At 43.2% G+C, this 22,204-nt stretch overlaps 1 protein-coding gene across 2 annotated transcripts in view; it reads left to right on the top strand.

Moving 5' to 3' along the window:
- Positions 1-22,204, top strand: part of SH3PXD2B (SH3 and PX domains 2B) — a 291,253-nt gene that overhangs the window by 60,998 nt on the left and 208,051 nt on the right. For both annotated transcript variants that reach the window (XM_069244643.1, XM_069244644.1), the window contains exon 2: positions 12,960-13,040. In XM_069244643.1, coding sequence (XP_069100744.1) covers positions 12,960-13,040 — 81 coding nt within the window. The remainder of the gene's footprint in view (positions 1-12,959; positions 13,041-22,204) is intronic.

Consider the following 22,204-nt stretch of genomic DNA (forward strand, 5'->3'; position numbering starts at 1 on the left):
TCCATTGTTCTGGGCAGTCATCTTTGCAGGGAGGGCTGTGATTTCACTGAAACACACACACTGCTACAACCTGATTATTGGGCACTCTACAGACCTAAAACAATGCATTCATTAGAGTGGCATGACGCCTCACACACCCCCTTCAAGATGCATCACTGGCCCATAACAGCAGAATAAACAACAGTCTTGAGTGTGGAATGGTGTGGTTTAATAAAAAGGACTATCGAAACCTGAAGTATTCTATGTGGTGCTAGTCAGGAATGATGCAGCCCCATCATTGTGCGGTAAAGCTGCTGTGAGCGCTGTAAGATTTGATCAGATAAAGATGGGGTTGGAAACGGTGGCTTGAGCCTCATCACTATATATTCTCTTTGAATTGTTTCTTTAGTTTCAGTTTTGTGTTTTTGTTGATCTGTGAAATGCTGACACAGGTAATTGGTTCAAAAAGAACAAGTGGTGGACGGAATGCTGAACAATGTCAAACATTCACCCCCAGTACAGAGATCTGGGCCTAAATCCATCGTTTTTTTGCTGCCCATGCCATTCCAGTTTGGACAGCGCTGTGAAGGGTTGCAGATAAAGGTCACAAGGAGTTTAGAGAAATGTCAAGTTTCTTGGTCAATTGTTTTTTCTTTTTGATCATGTCCTGTGTAGAACTTTTCGTACAGTTTGTGGAGGTGGTAGTCCAGAATCTCAACACCTAGAATGCGGTGGAAGTCTGCTGTCTGCATGAAGCAAAGACCACCTGCTGCTGTCCATAGTGCCTTGTTTTGGAGACTTTGCAGAGATTTCAAATACTTCTCCTAGCAGGCACTCCACACGGGAGAGAGTTAGGGTGCTGTGGATTGGATAATTGCTTTGATTGCTTGCACCTTACTCCACTTAAGCATTAATGTTTACTCTCAGGAGCAAAGTGATGGCAGTACGCCCAGCTTCCTTTTGTTATCGGAATCTCCTGAGTGGTAACACCTGTGAGGGATGGGTGTGGAGATGTCTAAGAACAGCCGTGTAGGAGAGGCATTTCCTGTGACGTGTGCTGTTGGAAACTACTGAACTGTAAACTCCACTTGGCCTTAAGTTACTTAGGTATAGTCTGTTGAATCACCAAATGGCAGTGACGTGGACCACACCATCGGCCCAGGTCACTCTGAGGGGAAAATACAGTGGCATCACCATGACCAGGCCCTCATTCTTCCAATTGGGGACTGTGCAACAGTTATCTGGGCATTTTTGTCTCTCTCTGCTCTCATTTTGTCTGTGCATTTCCCCTATCTATAGCAATCTGTTTATTACCTTGATTGTTCAGAACCAAAGTAGGGCCACACCTGCAATTTGCATCACAGATGTCAACATTGATGCTGAAGCAAGTGGCCTGTCAATCCACTGGATTTTTACTATCACTTTTGCTGAGGTGGGCACTGAAATTTCTGTGAATGTTGTCTATATTCAGTAGCACTTGGCGTCTGCCAAATTCTTTTGAATGTGCATTTTGGTGTGTTTCTTGGATCTTTAATTGTCTATTTACAGAAATGTTTGTGTATCTTTTCAATTAGGATAAATCTGTCTTCACAGGCTTTTGTTTTGAATAGATCTCCATACTTCCTTACTGTGCTAGAGAATTCAGGTAAGTAGTAGTCAAACCCTGTTTCAGCAGTCTCGCCACTTGGGTCATATTAAACTACCCTGGGAGGCGGCCAGGTTGGAGTTAAATTTACAAGAGTCCAAGTTTCATATTTTCTGTAAGTAGGGGACAGTGCAAAACTAGAATAATTTACAATAGGGCTGTCCAGTTTATCAGAATATTGGTGGTGCACATTTAAAGGAGTGTACTGCTTATATTAAGAACTAAGTCATGAGATGCCACTTTTGCCCTGGAGGAAGGATTTTAACAAGCAGCATAGTTACCACAGTTACGTGTTCCTCTGTAGAAGTCCTCTTGAAATCCACATAAGCCTATTTGAGAGGAACAGTGGTGGATTAACCTGGAAATCTCTTGTTGGAAGACTGGAGGAATGGTATATAATGAATTTCAGAACCAGATGCTTTTCACAGCTACTCATTACCTCTCTAATAAATTTGCAGGGACTGTGTACCAAATGCAGGAATTAAATCAAGGTAGCCACCTAATGTGACCGCCTTATCTCTGGTCATGAAATACTGATAACCTCTGATAATTTCTTACCAATGGCCGCATCTGCAAATTTACTTACCTCAATTTTCTCCCGACAGCAGAACTTGCATGCACTACATGCTACCTTCCCTTTACCTTTTAAGATTCTTTTTTAGGTCATAGTCTACCAGGCAGTGCAGCCATCTGGTTTGGTAAAACGATCTTAGGGTCTTTTAGAAAGTTGACCTAGGAATGCATTCAGCTCATTGACTATCATTGGCTCCGTGGTTTGTAACTCACACATCCTGGCTTTCTGGTTGCTGGCTTTATTTTGCATTAGGCTCTCTAGGTTCAGTTCGTTCCTCCTGTTGCCTAAACTGTATTTTCTGCATCCTCCCACAAACTCACTTTCTGTTAGAAGACCCTTAAATGTTGTTCTTACCTGGTCAGATTTGCTGTGCATTCAAAGACCGAGGTCAAATGTCAGGCGCTGTCTTCCAAGGGAACTTGTTTACTTTTCTTTCTCTGATTTCAAATTGAGAGGATTTATGTGATAAGTCTTGCTGTATACTGGGGGATAATAGTTACTTTCTAGGACACAACAATGTTTAAATGAACCGTGAAAGTATTTCAGAATACATCAGAATTATCAAGGTACAAATGAAGCGCTTTTTTTGTTATTTCTGAAGTGTGTTTGAAACAAATACTTTAATAAGATCAAAAATAAATCATTAAACTAGGTGATGCAATTTCCACACATTTTTGCCTGTGCACTTTATAATTTTATTAGTAAAACTGTATGTTGATGCAAAGGTAATGGCCATTCCAAATGTAAGTGTGTTGTCTGTAATGGCAGTGTTCCACCAAACCATGAATAGTTCCCCCTCCACCACTACAGTTACCCTGCACAACTTCACTTTACACCACCCCACCCTGCACCACTCCTCTCTATGCCACTGCACACTACCCAACTTCACACTATTCCTCTCTACTCTACCCTGTACCACTCTACTCTATGCCAATGCACTCTTCCCCACTCTACTATACACCACAGCACTCTTCCCACTCTAGTCTAGTGCCACATCAATCTACTCTGCACAACTCCACTTTACACCACTGTACTCCAAGCCATTGTGCAGCACTGCATTTTATGCCAATGCACTTTACTCTGCCACACTCAACTCTCTGCCTCTACAATCTGCGCCAATCCACTGTACGCTGCTCTAATCTACTCTGCACCACTGCAGTCTAGGCCAGTGTACTCTACACCACTTATTCTACGCCATTATACTCTATGCCACTATACTTTATGCCACTCTATGCAAATGCACTATACCCTACACCAGTGGTTCACAACCTCTGGTCCGGGGACACAGGTGGTTTGCGAATCCTCCTCAGGGAATCTACAACTGCTTAGAAAATTAAATAATGTTATCATATTAGGTCCCCAGTTTTCAGTAATGACTCAGTGGGGGGTCCCTAAATTCGAATTATGGTTCAGAGGGGGTCCCTGGGTTCCAGTAATGATAAAGATGGGGTCCACAGAAGTCAAAAGGTTGGGAACTGCTGCCCAACACCTCTCCACTCTATGCCACTCCACTCCACTCTGAAAAAATCTACTCTACACCACTGCACTCTGAAAAAATCCACTCTACACCACTGCACTCTACTCTACTCCATTCTGCACCACTCCACTGTATGCCACTGCACTCAACGCTACTCTACTCCTAACCACTACACTCTAAGGCAATGACCTCTACGCAACTGCACTCTATGCCACAGCACTATACGCCACTCTACTCTGATCTATTTCACTCTATGCCACAGCACTTTATGGCACAATACTCTATCGTGCTCTACACCACTCTACACCTCTGCTCTCTACGCCACTCTACTCTGTGGCACTGCCCTCTGTGGCACTCTACAATGCTACATTGTGCACTGCTGAATTCAGTGCTACTGCACTCAATACCACTATACTCTGCAGCACTCCATCCTAATGCACTGTATACCAGTCCACTCTACCGTATACCACCCAATGCATGCCACTGTATGCGACTCCACACTATGCACTCCAATAAACAATATTCCCTGTCACTCCGCTCTGCAATACTATACTCCACTGTATGCATTCCGCTCTACAACTCTCCACACCACTCGTCTCCATGCTACTAACTTTTAGCCATGCTGACCAGCAGCCAGCTTGGCTTGGCTAAAACACATTGGCAAAGTCAATGGCTCTTGCACAGGGAGAGCTTTTGGCTTTGCCAATGCTTGTTTTTATAGTCACCCTTACTGTGCTCACTCCTCCGCCAAATGCTTCATGGCTGAATTTAACATTATGAATTGAACAGGCCAAGTGAGGCTACTGCTGTTATAATCTGATACTTGTGTACTGCTTCATGACTATTTGGACTACTGACATTGCGAACTCTGACGCACTCAAACCCACAGCTACTCCCCAAATGACCAAGTCAGTTAACACAAAAACCTCTCATCATTTCGAAGCTGCCTATTAAATTTCCTCTTCATAACCACCAAACTACCATGCGTCCTACACAGTCTGTTTGGCCACTTTCTACTGTGCAGAACTTATTGACACAAATTACTTACACTCTTGCAAATCAATTTCTTTTAACAAAAACCTGGACGTTTTGAACCAGGATGGACTATTTTGCCTAGTGCGTAATCCATATTACATCTGGACCATGCAACCATCTGCTGGAGATTTAGTTTGATTACTATACTTTGTAAACAAACACACTCCCCGCTACTTGTCACTTTTGAATGCTTTTGTTGGATGAGGAACCTTATCCTGATCGAGGCTCTCAATGCCATATGGAAGATGTGATGGTTTTCTGATAAAAGATTGAATAGGCTCGGATGGAAAGTAGATTGCAGTAACTTCTCTTCATGATTATAACTGATAACCCAAATAGATTATTAAGGTTATCTTACCGCAAAAAATTGTGAAGGCAAAATGACCAATTTGAACGTGTGACCTTATCCTATAAAATGTCAGCAGTTAGAGAGATATTGATCGTGAATTAATCTGCTGGAATATTGACTGGAGACCTGGTTAACATCTTGAATAATAACCAACCATGTCATCTCTCTGCACTGAAGATGCAGTTCAAAAAGATGACACTCAAAACTTGCAAAACGTGTTGGCTGTAATTCTGATGGTCGAGTTTAAAATATTAGAATGTAAAGGAATAAACACAGCACAAGACTATTTGATTGGACATCACAGAAGCCTAGTGATAATTCATGAGGGATTTGCTGTAAATGATGGGAGATCTGCCTTTGGATTTTTTCACTTGGAATTACCTGTATAAAAAATGTATTTTTTGTATATCAAGAGTGTATGTGTTTCGGAAAAACTATTAAGAAATTGATGGTGTGTTACCTAATACAACTATTAAAATAATAAATGTATGATTGTAGGCTGAGAATAGTTAAAATATATGGCTCCACACAAATGTTCATAGTTGATGTAAAAATATTAGTCAGTAGGGTTACAGTCTCAATGGTTGGAGGTCCATCTATTGACCCAAACAAATATGTGTTTAGAAGTAAAGACACTCTCCAGGCAGAGTCACACAGCTGATGCCCTAATGCAAACCCTAATGCATCTACAGCATCACTCCTCAGACATTCACAAAGCGTTGCCTGTGCATTCTAAAGGTTTGATTACAGAAGATACTTTCATCGGAAATGTAAGGTGCGAGGAGTATTACATGCTAGGGTTATGTCACTAGGAGACTGCCACTGCTAGAAGTGGGGGGAGCTTTGGGGTGAAATACTGGGGTAAACCATGCAGAAATGAGTAGGAAAAGTTTCATTCATGCAATATGTCGAAGAGTGTAAAGCCCATTTCCACATTGAACAGTGTGGGCATTTTTCCACAGCCTTCTCGATTACCATTCTGCATCGCGCTGTCTCTTGTCACAACTAACGTTTAACAGAAGTGTGATGGTCATGTCTGAATGGAGTTTGACCTCGGAGTCCAGGTGTAAACTATACCCCTTACATTTTTTACCCTTTTCGAGTTGCCTATAACTTGAATCTCTTGAATGTGTGAGCTACTATTCCTACCCCAAAACAGAATTCTTCCTCAAGTCTGCAGGGGATGGTATTGTGACCTTGTTACATGGAAATCACCCTAAAGCTGAAACGTATCTTCTTGTTAGGAATGTCTGGTTCTATAATTTTATTCTGTTATGTTTTCCTACAATTATACAGCACCTTGACTACTCGTAGGTTAATATACATACACTAAATAGCCAGTCAAATGTTAGCAGATTAGACTTGGACTTTATGATCTGTAATAAACATACTCCCACCCCCAATTCCCAGGAGAAAAAAACAGCAACAAGAATAATACTAAAAATACTCTGATTTGCCCAACCCTTTGAATCCCGGTTTTTAGTAAATTCACTACGTTCTCTTCTTGAAAGTACCCAGTGTGCTTAGAGTTGGGGGAAAAAGCTGACATTGCCATAGATGGGGCTTCAGAAGCTAGGCCCTTAGTTCCAAATGTTGGGATATGAAAAACATGCAACGTTACTTTTCTTTTCCACCCACTAATGCTAGTGACAACCAAAACTTTTCTTTTCTCAGTTGCTATATTTTTGTACACAGGAAAAGCAGTTTTCCTCAGTCAGGATGCAAATGAGATGCTGTCGAACAGAGGCTGGCACCTATCCTCAATACAATAAGAGAAGTTGTTGATTGACGTGGGTTGACAATCAAGAGTGACTTTCCATGCGTCTAAATCTGTGGTGAAAGACGATGACCTCGACCAAGTCAGGATATCCTTGCAAAAGCAATAACTTCCTGTTTTTTGCTTTTTTATTATCAGCGCCTGGCTTTCGTAATCCAATTAAGTATCAAGCCTTTTGGGCGTGTTTTTCTGTAGAATTGGTGCACATCTTTGCATTTGCACTCTTGAAGCCAGAGACAGCCATGACTATAACAAACTTCCAAGAAGACTGTACTCTGCCCCCCTGTCGCTTGCCTGCACTCCAGGCATCCACCGAAGCCTAAGTGGAGGACGTGCCTTACTCCACATACCAGCAAAAACCTGGAACAGCCTCCACACACATCTCCAGACCATCCCCTCTCGTTCGGAATACCATAGAGCCCTCAAGACCTGGCTATTCGAAGGAGCTGCTGAGAGCTGCAAGCGCTGCATACCCTTAAGGGTGATTAGTCGTGCTTTACAAATCCTGTTTAATTGAGTGATTGAATTTCTCATTCCTGAACTCAACTTTCAATGTTGGTCCCACCTCTCCAGTGATATGCTGCCCCTCTCACCAACAATGTCTTAAAAGAGCTGGGACAGCCATTAACAGGTATGATGCACTCTAGCTTGAGCTACCTCTCATCCCTGGTTCCTACTTCTTCATATTGGAAGAGTTACTTGACATGTGCTCATCCCTGTCCCTCCGTTGTGTCTGAGGAAAGAGAAAATTGGTCTGCACAAGCATCATCTAACTTCCTCTTGTCACTGTGTCGCTCTGTGTGCCTACCAATAAGACAAAGTGTAAGGTGCCACGCTACAGCAACATTCACCCACTTTTTTTTTTCATGGCCAGTCAACCTGACTGGTGCTTCCACCGTCTGAGTGCCCTACCTGCATGGGCTTCTCTACTCAGCTGGTAGTTCAGACAGTAAAGCATTACTGCCATCAGGTTGGGACAGCACCTATACTTGTGCGGCAAATATGAAGCCTGTTGGTGTGATGGAGGGTGTCCACTTCTGTGGCAGGAGCACAAGGAGGCGCCTTTGTTGTTTTTCAAGGATACGTGGACTCTTAGTAGATCAGATTTCCTGATGGTTATCAATTTATTTGTTTTAGAATGTGCATGGTGCATCGGTATCATTGGCGTGCTAATTTCAGTGGACATCTGTTATGCTACATGATTGGACTGCACTAAGATTCAGATGGTCTTTTCTGTCTATTCGGGATCGGGGGAACAAGCATGTTACCCTGGTGTATCACATCCCTCACCTCAGTCGCTCAGCTGTGTTGGAAGCAGAGATACATACATGTACCTTTGCTTAATGCCCTCCTCTGGGGCTCTCAGCATCCCTCCTTCCCTGAAGACCTCGTCTGCCTGTACTCATTTGAGCTGCTCCCTCTCCGGCTGTCTCCAGGCACTACGTGAGAGGTATCGGGTGCTCTACACAAGGCCTTGGAAAGCACATCTGCCCTGGCCCTCCAAGATGTGCCGTGAGGCATGTCACCCTGTCCAGCTGTGCCAGTCACCACTTCTGAGGGTAGCTGCCCACACCTTCCTGCAGGAAGCGGGCGACTGCTAGGAAAGAAACACAGGTTTTATTTATATAATCATGGGAGCAATATATTTGTGTGTCTTAAGAATTCCCCAAAAAAGATTCTTCCTGTGGTTTTGAATCATGACTTAAACATTCTCATTATTTAAAATGAGGCTTCAGTTTTGGGAGATAGCACCGTGAAGCACAGCTGTTTGTTCTCCCTTCTCAACTGAGCAGGGCTGGTGGTCGCTGGTGGGCACGGTTGTAAGATGGCATGGGCCCCCTGCTCCAACACACTCGGTCCAACACCTTCCACAGTACCAAACCTGAACAATACATTCGACCATTTGCTTAGTGGTGATTCCGATAACCTTTGAGCTGTAAAAACATGCTTATCTTCCGAAGTGTTTCTCATAAAGCTGAAACATATTTGAAAGCACATATGCAAATTGAACATAGTGCCAAGATAATGAGATATCCCAGGGAAATATGTGTTTAGACACTACAAGTTCTACTGAACGCTTTCAGACCAGGGAGCCAGTAGGTAATATCATTGGGTTGTCACTTTCAAGGCACAGCTTTATTGCTGACATCATCATGACTGATAAAATGAGAAAATAGGAGAAGAACCGTTAGTCGGGTGCTTGGTAAAATTCATTTTGAAATCTGTGCTTTCTGAAGGGAAATGAGTTCTAACATTTTTGGAACAGGTTGTTAGTTGTGTCGAGATGTGCTTGGTTTGTCTCTGCCGTTCATCAGCTCTAGAAGGTTGTCAAGCATGCAGTGAGAGCTGGTTTGTTGCTGGTGGTGTGTTTACGTGTGTTCTCATGTATTTGAGAAGGATTAGTTTGCTGCTACAGACAATCCTGGGTTAGTTGCTAAAGATGTCGAGAAACAATGGGTTCCTGTTGTATAGTAGTTTGGGCGAGTTGCTAGTTGTATCTTGGTGATCTAGTGTGCTGCTCTTGGTCAGTTTGAGCACTGATTTTGGAAAAGAGACTTTGGCGGTCTTAGTGAACTTTAGGTTCCAGAAGAGATGTGTCGATTTAATCTTGGCTGTGTGTAGCTGAAGTAATTGTGCTCCTGTCGGGCTGTATAGATGGGACCTTGGGAGATTGTACGGCAGAGTGGGTTGTTGTTAGGCATTTGTTCAACATCGCAAACTTAAGCCAGTGGCTGTGTGATCTGTAAGTATAACTGCAAGTTGAAGCGCTACATTGTTGTTATCTATCCATGCCTTGTTCTAAGATCAGTGGAATAAACCCTAAACGTAATTGTAGGACATCCGTTGTGAGTTATACACTCCATGTGGTAATTAAGCAGTATTGCTGGTCCGCAGTACTTCTTCCCTTGCGTTTAGGTGATTGCCTTGTGGTCTTGCTGCTTCACGGCTTAGTTTGGGTTGCTTTAGAATTAAATGATTTCCCAGTGTGCTGTTCGGTTAATTCATACTGGAGAGAATCTGAAACATTTCTAGCTGTGGCACAGGTAACCTGTCCTGCATCACTGCGGCAAAGCATCACACAAGTAATACGTTACACGCGTGTCCTATCACTCAAGTAGTTCATCAAACAAGCATACAAGCCCTAGCGGAGTAATAGGAAGCTCAGATGGACCCAGCAGGGTGACGGGCATGGCTCACCATAGGAGGACAGAGCTACCTGGATCTATTGTGTTGTGCAGAAACAATGCCAATATTGGCATTAGGAGGTCCCGGGGAGGAATGAACGGTAGAGATCAGGCAAGCAAGAGATGATTTCTGAAATGTATACATTTTGCAAAGCTGCCATGTGGTCCAGCGTCATGCATGGTTTTGCTCATCTAGTTTTGGCGTTTTACTTGCATTCTGGTACTTAGTGTTATGCATTTAAGATGAGAAGAACACAACTGAAAGTACCAGTCAGTGAAAGAAAAATTAGGAGTGAATGATCAACTCATAGCTGTAAAGGAATAATCCGAGTCCCCTGTTTTGTTGTCATTGGTGGCAGAACTTTACACACCAGGCAATGTTTTTCATAAGCATCTCGAGGTTACCACCCAAAACATACACGTTGATGCACAGTGCATACTCTGTTTACTGCCAGTGACGGTCAACAAACGGTTGTCATTATCAGTTGTAGACAGCACAAGAGACTGGATGAGTGTTTTGAGATATTGTTTTTGGATGAACTAATATCCCCCTCGCAAAAGTCGCTGTTGGAAACGTGCCTTATGGGCCATCTTATTTATTTGAATTTGATGGTTAAATCTTTCATCCAGAATAAAGTTCCGAGAGATGGTATCCTTGGTGATGTCAGGTTTTCCATCTAACATTGGGCAATTAAAGCAGAGTTCAAAAGTGAGATAAGAAGAGATTCCCTATGTAGTGAGTTGAGTTTTGTGTCACGAAACTGCATCTGCTCTTGGACTGCCTGTAGTAATTTATCGAGGAATAAACATCCTTATTGAGTTATAGTAACATATCCGTGTGTCATCGGCGTACTGATGATAGATGGTTCCAGATTTATCGAGCAGGGCAGCCTGCGGTTCTGGATAGAGATTAAAGAGTCTTGTAAGATGCCTTGCACCGAAACACCTAACTGGAGAAGCAATTCTCAAGTTCCATCTTTTGAGAACAATTGGTGAAGTAAGAAATGAACCAGTTGAGGACTACGAAAGCATTGCCCATTTGCTCCTTGAGGATCCTCAGTGTATGGTAACTTAACAATAACGCCAAGAAAACAAAAGAACAGGACTTGCCAGAGTCAATAATACGATGTGCATCGACTACTGAGGGCACTTCACTCCTTACTGTAGCCCGATTGAGAGTCGTATAAATGATTTTCATTGGAGATAGATTGTCAAAGCAGCTCAGCAAAACAACTTTCAATAACAATAGTTGGAAAGGATTAATTCGAGACGTCATTAAAAAAAAGCTCACAGATGCTACACTGAACTTATTAATTAAAGGGTGACTTGGCGAATTTAAGGCAGTCTGAGAACGCAACTGGTGCAAGAAAGAGATTAACTCATTTGGATCAAGTTGGGAGGTATATCAGGCCATTAGCATAATTAATTGAAATTGCATCAGTATAATCGGGAGAGGGTGCCACTTTAATAGTTGTTAACAAATTATCTTCTGCAATGTTTCCAAAACGAGGCCAATTCTTCTTGGATTCACCAGTGCAATGCATTTTCTTCTTTGAATTGGGCAGCTGTGGTAATGAGAGGTCAATGGATTTGACTTTCTGATCACAGAATTTGACAAATTCTTCATACCTGGGAGAAGGATCATCCGCTCTGAAAGAGGATAGGGGGTTGTTGGCCTAACTATTTCAAAGAGTATTTCCATTGATTTTTTTATTTTTATTATTTTTGGGCAGTGTTGATCAGCAATAGATGTGGCGGACTTTTCTCATATGAATGTTTCTGATGGCTTTTAGTTTGTCCGCATTAGAGATGAAGGGCTACTGCTACTGTTTCTTAAATCTTGGAGATTCCCTTCAAAGAGAACTTTAGAGAACCATGGAGCCAAAGGTTTAGGTTCTTTCTTTTCTTTTGCTCTTACATGGAGCAATGTCCCTTCAAGAGGTTCAAACTTTTGTTGAGCATGGTGATGACAGCATTAACATCATTAGTGGGGAAGCACAGAGGGAGGTTCTTCAAGGCAACCTATACAAGATCTTTAACATCGTTGATTTTGTTGTCCTGGAACAAGGAAGTTCTCCTATAGACCCAATGAAGAATTTGGTGTCCTTATGTCTCACTCGATCTGGAAGCAGGCATACTCAGGAATCGGTGTGTAAGCGGCTCACAATTGCTTCTCAGGACTGTAGGCCTACTATTAGTACTGAGGAAGTGTAAGTGTGACAGGAGTCCTGAAGAGAGTAAGGAAGTATGTGGGGAGAGCAGGTCAGCATATTACTAAAGAGGCCAATTTTGTGAGAGCGGTGAACCAGGGATGGGCATTTACATTGTGTTAGTGTTTTTGACATGTCCAGAATGAAGCATATTGGTGCCAAAAGAAAGAACACACTGCACAGTTTCACAAAGCCTTCTGGTGATAAATGGGGAATTCCTTGCAGGAGGGTGTGGTGCCTATTAGGAGTGGCTTCCAGATGTTTTCCAGTCTGAAACGCTCATCACACCACTAGCACTGCAGCAAGATGTGTTGAGGAGTGTGATGATATTGGGTCAGGGTCCTTGACCCTGGCTCAGTGCCTGACATCAATGCAATCTGTGTGCATTCTGTGTGGGACCCAAAATCAACATGTTCTGAGATTCTGCCAAAGGCGTTCCCTAATAGGATTGGGTGAGTGTGTACATTGCATGCTGACTCCAAACTGCACCATGCCAGAGGCAGGAAGGCGCTTTGAGGTGTACTTCCAGAGTGAAATGGGCTCTGTGGGTGGGATGTTGGCTGATAGTGCAAAGCAGAGGCCTGGATGATTGGATTTAACTGGGAGGATGAGAGATGGTTGTGAAATGGAGGCTTGGATGAGGCACCATTTTTGCCATTGTGATACAAAGGTTTGCTATATTGTTCACAGGAATAATATTTTTGCCCTTGTTTTTCCTCTTCAAATAGGTATACATCATCAGGGTTACGTGGTCGAGTGGCAACACTGAAGTCATTTACAGACGGTACAGCAAGTTCTTCGACTTGCAGGTAAGGACGGTATTGTGATGTGATCTCGGACATTTATCTATGTACGAAGTAGTCATTATTCTTTTGAAAAAAAAATTAGTCCAGCTGTGCAGAGCGTTCACACCTGACCTGGAAACCTAATCTGCGGAAGGCTTTCCCACTCACACTACTGCCTATGAGCAACGGTGGCTCTTCACTGGGTGGCCTCTGTGTGTCACCCGGCCGCATCGCTCAATTGTCTGGCCTGATAACTCTGTGCATGATTGATGTGCTGAGTGAATTCTCCCATGTATGTTATGTTGCTTCAGCTGTGTATTCACATATGGACGAGTTTCAAGCATATTTCGTTGGGCATCTTTACCACTCAATGCACATTTCCCCTGATGCTAAGCTTTTGCTCAGTACATAGGTAAAACAAAATGTGCACTATGTCGGGAGAGACATGGAGGGAATAGGAAGAACTCAGTAGTGTTATGGAATTCAATTACCTATTTCCACCATGTCCTACCTCTTCTGTCTGTGGAGTGTGCTTCTCCGCATGATTTGCTGTATGTCTTTAGAGTTGTGTGTGCGTTGGAAGAATGAGAATGTTCACCTACTGCACTGCCTGTCGTGTGTGTTTTGTTTTATAACTTAGTCCTCAGTTGAGTGTCCCACACACATGATTTATTGTGTGACATGATCGTGTGTGGTCCCTTAACTGTCTGGGGTTTAGATCTGTACACAAGTTAAGCACCTACTGTTGATACGGTTGAATTCTGTCTTGTGTTAAGCGCTCGCCTAATTAGTTACATGGTAATTTAATTTGTTGTTTTTACCACCATTCCTGTGAGATTGCATGTTCCTCAGAAGTAAAGGCGAGACGTCCATAGGGGAAAACCAGTTGCAGGTAATATCCCACAGAACGAGTTATTCTCTGATGTTCCTGCATATGTGCCTTATATCATTATTTGTGGGGCCCGACATTTTCAAGGTTGCTCCTTGGAAATCACAGCTCTTTTTAGATTCGGCTGTCCTGCGATGGTGAGCAGTGTATATGGTTCATTGTCTCAGAAGTCGTAGTCTTTATGTATTAATTCGATACATATGGCTGAGCTGTGTTTAGTGTAATGCTAATTTTTTGTTGCGGTTTTGTGCTGTAATGTGTTGATGGTGTTAGATTAATTATAATTTCAGTGGAACGGTATGAAGTGAATGCTTCCCACGATCCAGATGTAAAAGAATGTTCTAAACTATTGTCAGGCATGTTAGCCGCCATCAGTTGCCAATGGCAAGCAATGAATTAACCTTTCAGCTTATTCATGAACAAATGTGTGTTTTGCCACCCACCTTCTATCTGCGGTCCCCTTAGCTTGAAGGAAAATACTATTATTGACGTTTACGCGGTAGCATGGAGGGCTAAATCAATGACAAAATGTACCGAAGCCCACTGTAATTAACTGTAGCTGAAATTAATTTAAACAATCCACCCAACATTTTCATCAGTGTGCTAAGTTTGAGAGCAGATGCCCAAATGTGGGTCCTGTGCTCACTGTGAAGCAAGCGTCAAGCAGAACCCTACTGATTATGCAAAAATAGGCAGAAACCAGTCTGGGGTTGGTTGTTCGATTCCGAGGCGACTTGGCCTGGCAGTTCGGTCTGGACTTATTCTATTTGAGCTGGACCAAGGCTGATTGCAGGTGACTGGTTCATGTCTGAGGTGGTTTGGTGAGTAAATCAGTGATGACTGGATACACCCCTGACTAATTGAGATTAGTCCAAGCAAGCCACTCATCATTTTTTGTTTTGCTCATAACTGAGAGTGAAGCAGTTATGGTTCATTAGTTATTTATTTGTTTAATGTGTTCTGTGCGTCTTTCAGCATCTTGCCTGTTCCTTTTCTAGCAAGGCTTTTAATAATGCGTTAATGAGGCCACTTGGGTTCTCTGTAATGTTTCCTGGAGGGCAGTCCTGACCAAACCAGGAAGAGTCTGAGGCTGACTGAACCAGTGGGAAGGCTGATTCTTGCAAGCCTGTAGTTGGGGTTGATCACGAATCAAAGTGTAAAAAGTGGTGTTTCTCAGTTGTTATTCGAGTTGTAGACTAAGCCCCTTATGTCAAAGCTGTTCTAACTCCGGTCGTATAACAGGTGGGTGATAACCTGGTATTACCCCGTCAATTTCAGGCAGGTATTGAATGCCTTCTGATAATCCTTTCCCCGAGTGGCCATTCTCCATTCTTTTGATACTTCATTATTGCCTCTGCTCTGATCAGAGAATCATGGTTAGCATCTGATAAGGAATCAGCTTCTAGGTGGCCGGGTTCTTATGTAGAGGGTCTTGAGAATGAAGCAAAAGACTGTGAATTCCTACTCTACACTCCTCCTGAAGCCAGTACAAGGCTTCTATTGTGGGGTTTGTGTGTTGATGCTCTTTCATGTTAAGAGCCGGTGACAGTGACTTTGTGGAGTGAACTTTGTAAATCCTAGTCCTGACATGTTTTGGTCAAACTCTGTGGATGGTTGGGTGGGATTCTACCACCTTTCATAGAACAAAAGCTCACATTGCGAGCTCTTGACTACTAAATCTACCATTGTGACAATGGGAGACTGGGAGGGAGAGGTGTTGAACACATATTGTTGCTAAGTAATCATGAAAGGTCAAACTTTGAGGCATACCAACTGAAGCCATACGCCTCAGAGACTTGAGTGACCTAATTCAGGCCTGTTTGCCATGGTTTACGAAGAAGGCTGGATTTCTCCATAGGGCAGTTCCTGATTACCGTACCCACTGATTCAACTGTTTGAACTAGATGTAATGGTTACTTTGATGATGACTGAAGAGAAGACGAAGTGCATCACTTGAGGGACATAATCTAAATGTGTGGAATAACTGTGCTATATGAAGAGATCGTGCAACTGTGGTGGTTCGGTGAATGCACTGATTCATCCTCTGTGGTCTGGAGGTTTCAGACTCCAAGTCTGTCATTAACTTTTTGGTGCCTTCTTGAGACTGTGTGTTTTTCAATATTTTTGGCTAGTCACGTTGTAAGCAATAGTTCAGGATTTCCTTTGACCTACTGGTTGATATAATTTATACTGTTGCAATAATGCTATGTTTTTTCACTCTTAACTGATATTCAGCTTCAAATGGCTGTATACTCTACTCTGCCATGTGCGTGTTCTTGGTGTGGGATTGAGGCAACTGCTGTTCCAGGTTCCAGTCTGCCTTTTCTGGTTGGAAACTCCTAGTGGAGCTATATTATTCTGCCTGTCATGGTGGGCACCTACCACGAACAGCTGCAGGATGATCTGTGCCCATGCTGAGATGTGCACAGTGTTCTAGATCTATCGATGATGTCAGGTGCCCCAGTTGCTCATTGGTGTTTAAATCTAGCTCATGTATTTTATTGCAGCTTTTATCAGTACTTGTTACATCTATGAAGGGCTTTGAAGTGCTTGCCTACATGGGAAGCGTGCTACACTGTGTAGAGTGTGTGGTTGGAAAGATGTTGTTTTTTGTTTTGGTTCCATGTGGGAAGTGCTTCCATGCCAATGCGTGACTGATGACCACCGAGGTGTGGTTATTATATTATGGGAGGCAGCATGTAGCAATAGGTTGTATTATGAACTGTCAGAGATAGTCTCAGTGTTATGGTTTTCAGTATGCTGGTGGCTTTGAACAGCTCTGCCTTTGGTATTTCATATTATATAAATCTGCTTAGCTGTTCTCTGCACTAGGTTGTCTACTCTTAGATTTTGTGTAAAGTTGTGGTCCTGAGATGGTATGGTTGGAGGGAGCGAGAAGTGGAGAGATCTATTTTCATCCCTTATCGAAGTGTCTTTGCGAGATGTAAAGATGCACTCAGGTTGTATAAATAGTTGGGACCTGTAATGAATGGACTATGTTAAAGTCCTCTAAATTGTCCATCAGTGTGTGACAGATCTATTCAGTTATTCCACACCTTTTCATTTGGTGATGTCTGTGTTTTTTGCTGTACAATGCTGGAGATAGACAACCCTCATAGCAGATGTGTCTTATATTATGTGCAACACGCTAAGTTACAATCTACTCATTTGGGAGTTCTTCGGTTCAATTGTGTGTTCAGCTACGTCATTTAGAACTGTTTTTGTAATATTTTGTGAGTTCCCGTGGCAGTTGAAAAGAAATCAATGGTCGGTAAACTTTGTATTCTGAAAATAGTTTTTCTGAGAGAATGTTATCACTATTTTTTGCAACTGAATTTTCTGGCTAAAGGTAGATCGAATTTGGCATATATTTACTTGGGGTGTACAGGTTGTCGGGTTCAGAGTTTTTCGAGTCTAGGTTATGCAGATTTCTTTAGGCCTTGCTGACTGTCACGCTGGACCAGTTAACAACTCTTATGTAGTGAGCGTAATAACTCCCTTCACCTCTCGTCATCACCTTTCCCCCTGAAATGATCTTTGACCCAGATATCCTACAAGGAAAATCTAATGGTAAAAAAAAGTTGTGGATTTTTAGTAAAACTTCCTCTGGATCGTCAAGCAATTAGTCTGCTTGTCGTCAAAATAATGCTAAGAGGGTGTGCAACCAATCCGCTTTGACGCTGTGCTCGATGTCTGACTACAGGAAGCAGTGTGGAGGCGGATTACGGCTGGCTGTTGTTGTTTGACCTGGAACCCATCCCTCAGTTTGACGTCTCCGGAGACCTCCTCGCCAGAATCTTGTTTTTCGTGCCTTTTCACTCCGCGGTGTCTGACTGAGATTTGCTTTCCAGCTCTGTTTTGGACTACAACCTTCAAAATGAAAGGACGGGTAATATTAATCACTTAAAAGCAGCGCCTGGAAAGCTCTTTAAAAAAAAAAAAACATACAGGCCTCACCCGTGATTGGATTCGCGTTTGTAATCTTGGAATACCGTTTAAATTGTCTCTCGAGAATAATGTAATGTCAGCATGAGTTTGGGTCTCTTCATCCTCCGCCCTGAAGCAAGCCACCTCTACCGATGAAGCGGAGGACAAGGACACCTGACGCTAACATTGCTGCCATGCATTTACCATAGTTAGCTCGAGGTGGAGAAATGTGACTGGGACACGAATGCGGTTAGAATGTCGGTCTGCCCCTAATTGTAGCAACTGTGTGCAGCAACTGTGTCCAGCAACTGTGTCATCTTGAGAAATTAACTGAGTCTAACAGGGCTCCGCTTACTACTTTGATTAATTGCTTGGAAGTAGTGAAGGTTGTGCGTGCTATCTGAAAACTTTTTTGAGAAATAAATCAATAACAAAAGGAGAAACCATGACTATAGCAGCCTACTATTGAAGCAAATTCCTTGCTAATTGTTTGTTCAACTATGCTTCGTCCCACGTAAGCTGATACACGTCCTCTCTGTGCCCCAAATTATGCTCAGTGAATTTGAGTCTGGGCCCTGCTGTAAAACTGAAACTTCAGCTCTGCCAATGTGAGTTTTAGGACAGTGGTCTCCAGAATTCTGTTTTTTTTTTTTTCCCCTCGTGAGTCCACTGGAGCTATTCTAGGGGTTGTGAGCAAGGCACCTCCTACTCAGAGTAGAGGCTGGCCACTGCCTCCTTACCGTGGTATGAGTAAATTGACAGAAGTAGCAACTGCGGTTATCCGCTCTGAACTTTTAACAGTTAGTCGCCAAGTAAGTCTGTTCTGTCTCCGATAACTAACTGGTGTTCTTCTGTTTCCCACAAGTGTGTATTGTATGTTTGCACTTGCATGTATTGTGCATGAAGATCAAAAGGTTTATGAATGCTGGCCTCTGCAATAACATGTTTCATACAGCACAAGGTTGATGGTTCACTGCACAGTGTAAGGCCATTCCAGATTAACTGTCCTTAAGCAGTCCAATGGGCAGCACGTCTGAAATCACATAACCGCTTTACCCCTGTCTTATTTCTAGAGTCGTGTTGGCTCTCATTATGCAAATGAGCCTGCTGTATTCGAGTGGCAGCACCACCAGTGTTTCAGGAACTGAGTCCAATTTCACACCGTGTGACAACTGTCAGCCTTACCCTTCCGGCCAGCTAGCAGTACCTCACCCGTACCGAGAAGGTGGTGGTGATTTGTGGCAGCCGTGCGCATAACTATCTGATTTCTCAGGGAAATCGTGGTGCAACAGATCTCATGCTTTTCTCTCAGTTACCTTTGTCTCACACATGCAAAGACTCACAGAAGGAGGAATTGGTTCAATATACTTTTATTGAATCAACTGCATTCTAGATATAATGGCATGTACTGCAATGATTAGGATGATAAAACATAATATCAGTGTGTTGACAAAGAAACTGAAACACAAGAAAGGTCCCACTATAGTGTCAGAATGCTATGTGTCTGGAGTCCTCATGCCACTAAGGTAGTACTAGAGTACAGCAGTGTTAGCCCTAATCTGCCCTTCAGGATCCATAGGAAGACACCATCCCCCATACATGAAAATGGCAGTAGCGAAGAGAAATGTTGGCCTACTGAGAGTCCTCTACCATGTAGGCAGAAAACAAGTCAAGTCTCAGCAGACAGCTATAATGAAGCGACAGCATGCAGTGGCAATTTTCTGGCTGGAACTCTCCCTCTAAGGTATAGGGGCAGTGGGGTGTTTTATAATAAAACAGCTGGTATTCTGAGAAAATTGCTCTAACATATGAAACGTTTATTTCTCGTGACGTGACAAAGATTGCAGTGTTCCACTTTGTACTGACAACATTATCAAGTACAGGCGTGAGCAGAGTATAGAACGAGAATGTCAGACTAAAAGAATGCTAGGCTAAAAGTGTATGAGATACCAATAAATAAAACATCACCGCATAGTGAAGCTTCTGTACGGAAAATAACAAGAATAAAATAAATTGTTGGTAGGCTAGAGGGCACAAGCTGCAGGCTTATGGCTAAAATAACATATCCATGAAAGCTTACTACACTACACTCACGACACTAGCTGCAGTATATATTCGGGTCCTATTGCGGCTTCATATCTTTTGGAGATGTGCTGACCCTACATCCCCCTCAGATAAATGGTTCTTGGGAACCCTGTTGCCCATTCTGTGCCATCAGCTGCCCTCACTCATTTTCATATGTCACAGACTGACTAGAAAATCAGAGGCTATATAAAGGGTGCATTGTCTTGTTTTCACCATGGAATCTTTAAATGGGCGGAGTGGGACAGTGCGCCTTAACAGTTAATGAACTGTTCCCAGTGTAGTTCCAAACTTGGGACTACCTTCAGAAAGTGCATAAGTAAAGGGAATATTGGCTCCTTACAGTTGCCAATCTGTCTTTCACTGTGTAGACAGCAAGAAAGCCTGCATTTGAAAGAGGGGCAGAGGTACTCCTGCAGGTGGGTGCTGTTAGTGACCGCACCTGCCTGCAGGGGAATGTGGTGAAGTGGGAGGGTTAACCTTTCAAGTGATGCTCCCGGGGAGCGCTGACTGTGAGCCACCTCAGTATGGTGCAGTTGTGTGCCCTTTGACAGATGCTTTACCTATGCACGTTTCTATATTGTGTGGGTGCTGAGGCATGGTGTGGGTGCACAGGCAAATAGTTTCCTCATTTGCTTGGGAGAATGCCTCTTGGAGACCATACCAGTGCACATGTAGTGTCACACTTGCTGTGTGTTCAAAGACAGAGGTTATATGTCTGGCCCTGTCTTCTGAGGGAGGTCGGTCTTTACTTTTCTTTCTTTGACTTCAAAGTGAAAGGATGTATCTGTCAATCTTGCTGGGTGCTGGGAAAGAAACTTTTTTTCCAGCACACAGCAAAATTAAAGTGTTTGTGAATGAACGGAGCAAATACTTCAGAAGATATCCAAATCAGGAAAGCACACGAAGTACATTTGTTTGTAATCCGGAAGTGTAGGTGAAACCTTTTAATACGGTCAGAACAAATCAGTGAACTAGGTGATGCCGTTTCCACATATTATTGTTTGTGCACTTTATATTATTATCAGTAAAACTGTATGTACAAATATAATGGTCACTTCAATTGAGAATATGTTGTCTGTAATGGCACTGTGCTAACACTTCATACACTCTGTCTCCACTCTACGCTACTCCATTCTGTACCACTCTACCCCACCCTACGACATGACACTCCACCATTCTCCACTCCACTCCACCCTAGGCCACTCTACGCCACTCCAGTCTACGACACGACCCGCCACTCTACGACACAACACCCCACTCCCTTCACTCCGCTCTAGACCACTCTACAACACTCCATTCTACATCATTCCACTCCACTTGAAAACACTCCACTCTTGGACACTCTACTCCACTCAACTATATGACACTACTCCACTCAACTATACGGCACTCTAATCCATTTTGTGACACTCTGCCGTACGCCACTCCACTCTCTGACTCTACTTCACTGTCCAACTGTACTCCACTCTGTCCATTCTACACCCCTCTATGCCACTCTGCCCCCTCAAGTCTTTGCCACTCTGCTCCAGTCTTTGCCTCTCTGCTCTTTGCCACTCTACTCCACTCTGCGACACTCTACTCTGCTCCATTCTATGACATTCTACTCTACTCCACCCTATCACACTCTGCTCCACTCTACAAGACTCTTCTCCACTCTACATCACTCTGCTTCAATCTGCGCCACTCCGCTCTATGCCACTAACATTTAGCCATGCTGAACTGTCACCATGCGGTGTACAACATGGCTAAAACACATTGGCAAAGCCATTAGCTTTTGCATAGGCAAAATCTATTAGCTTTGCCTATGGAAAGTGTAAGCGATCCATTAAGTTTATCACCTAAGCTGTTAACTACAGGGGATGTTCAGGACATGGGCACCTAAAGGGAAGGCCAAAAAGTTGGCTGCCATAAATCGGGAGTGTACTTCACGGTCTGTTCTGCCTCTAGGGTTCTGGCAGATTTTGGGTAGATCCAGCAGGGTTTGTGCTCACAGACTTTTCTGTCACCTGTGGCTCTGTCAGAGTTAGCGCAAGCAAAACTTCATGTAGTTGCTTGGTACACTGCCCCTGCATCTGCCCCATCCCTGATATCTGCCTCGCCACATTATATTTAACAGTTCTCAATGAGGAAAGTCTGACTGCTTTCCCCTCACAATCTCTGGACTCCTTTCTCATTTACAAATTGACAGTGTCCCTGGAGGCAGCCTGCTCATCCTCCTGTACATCGGACAGCTTTTCTAGGCCTCCTGCCAAGCATAACTTGTTATTACAGTGCGCCTTCCTCCTGT

The sequence above is a fragment of the Pleurodeles waltl genome, chromosome 7 (genome assembly GCF_031143425.1).
Source record: "Pleurodeles waltl isolate 20211129_DDA chromosome 7, aPleWal1.hap1.20221129, whole genome shotgun sequence".
NCBI lineage: Eukaryota > Metazoa > Chordata > Amphibia > Caudata > Salamandridae > Pleurodeles > Pleurodeles waltl.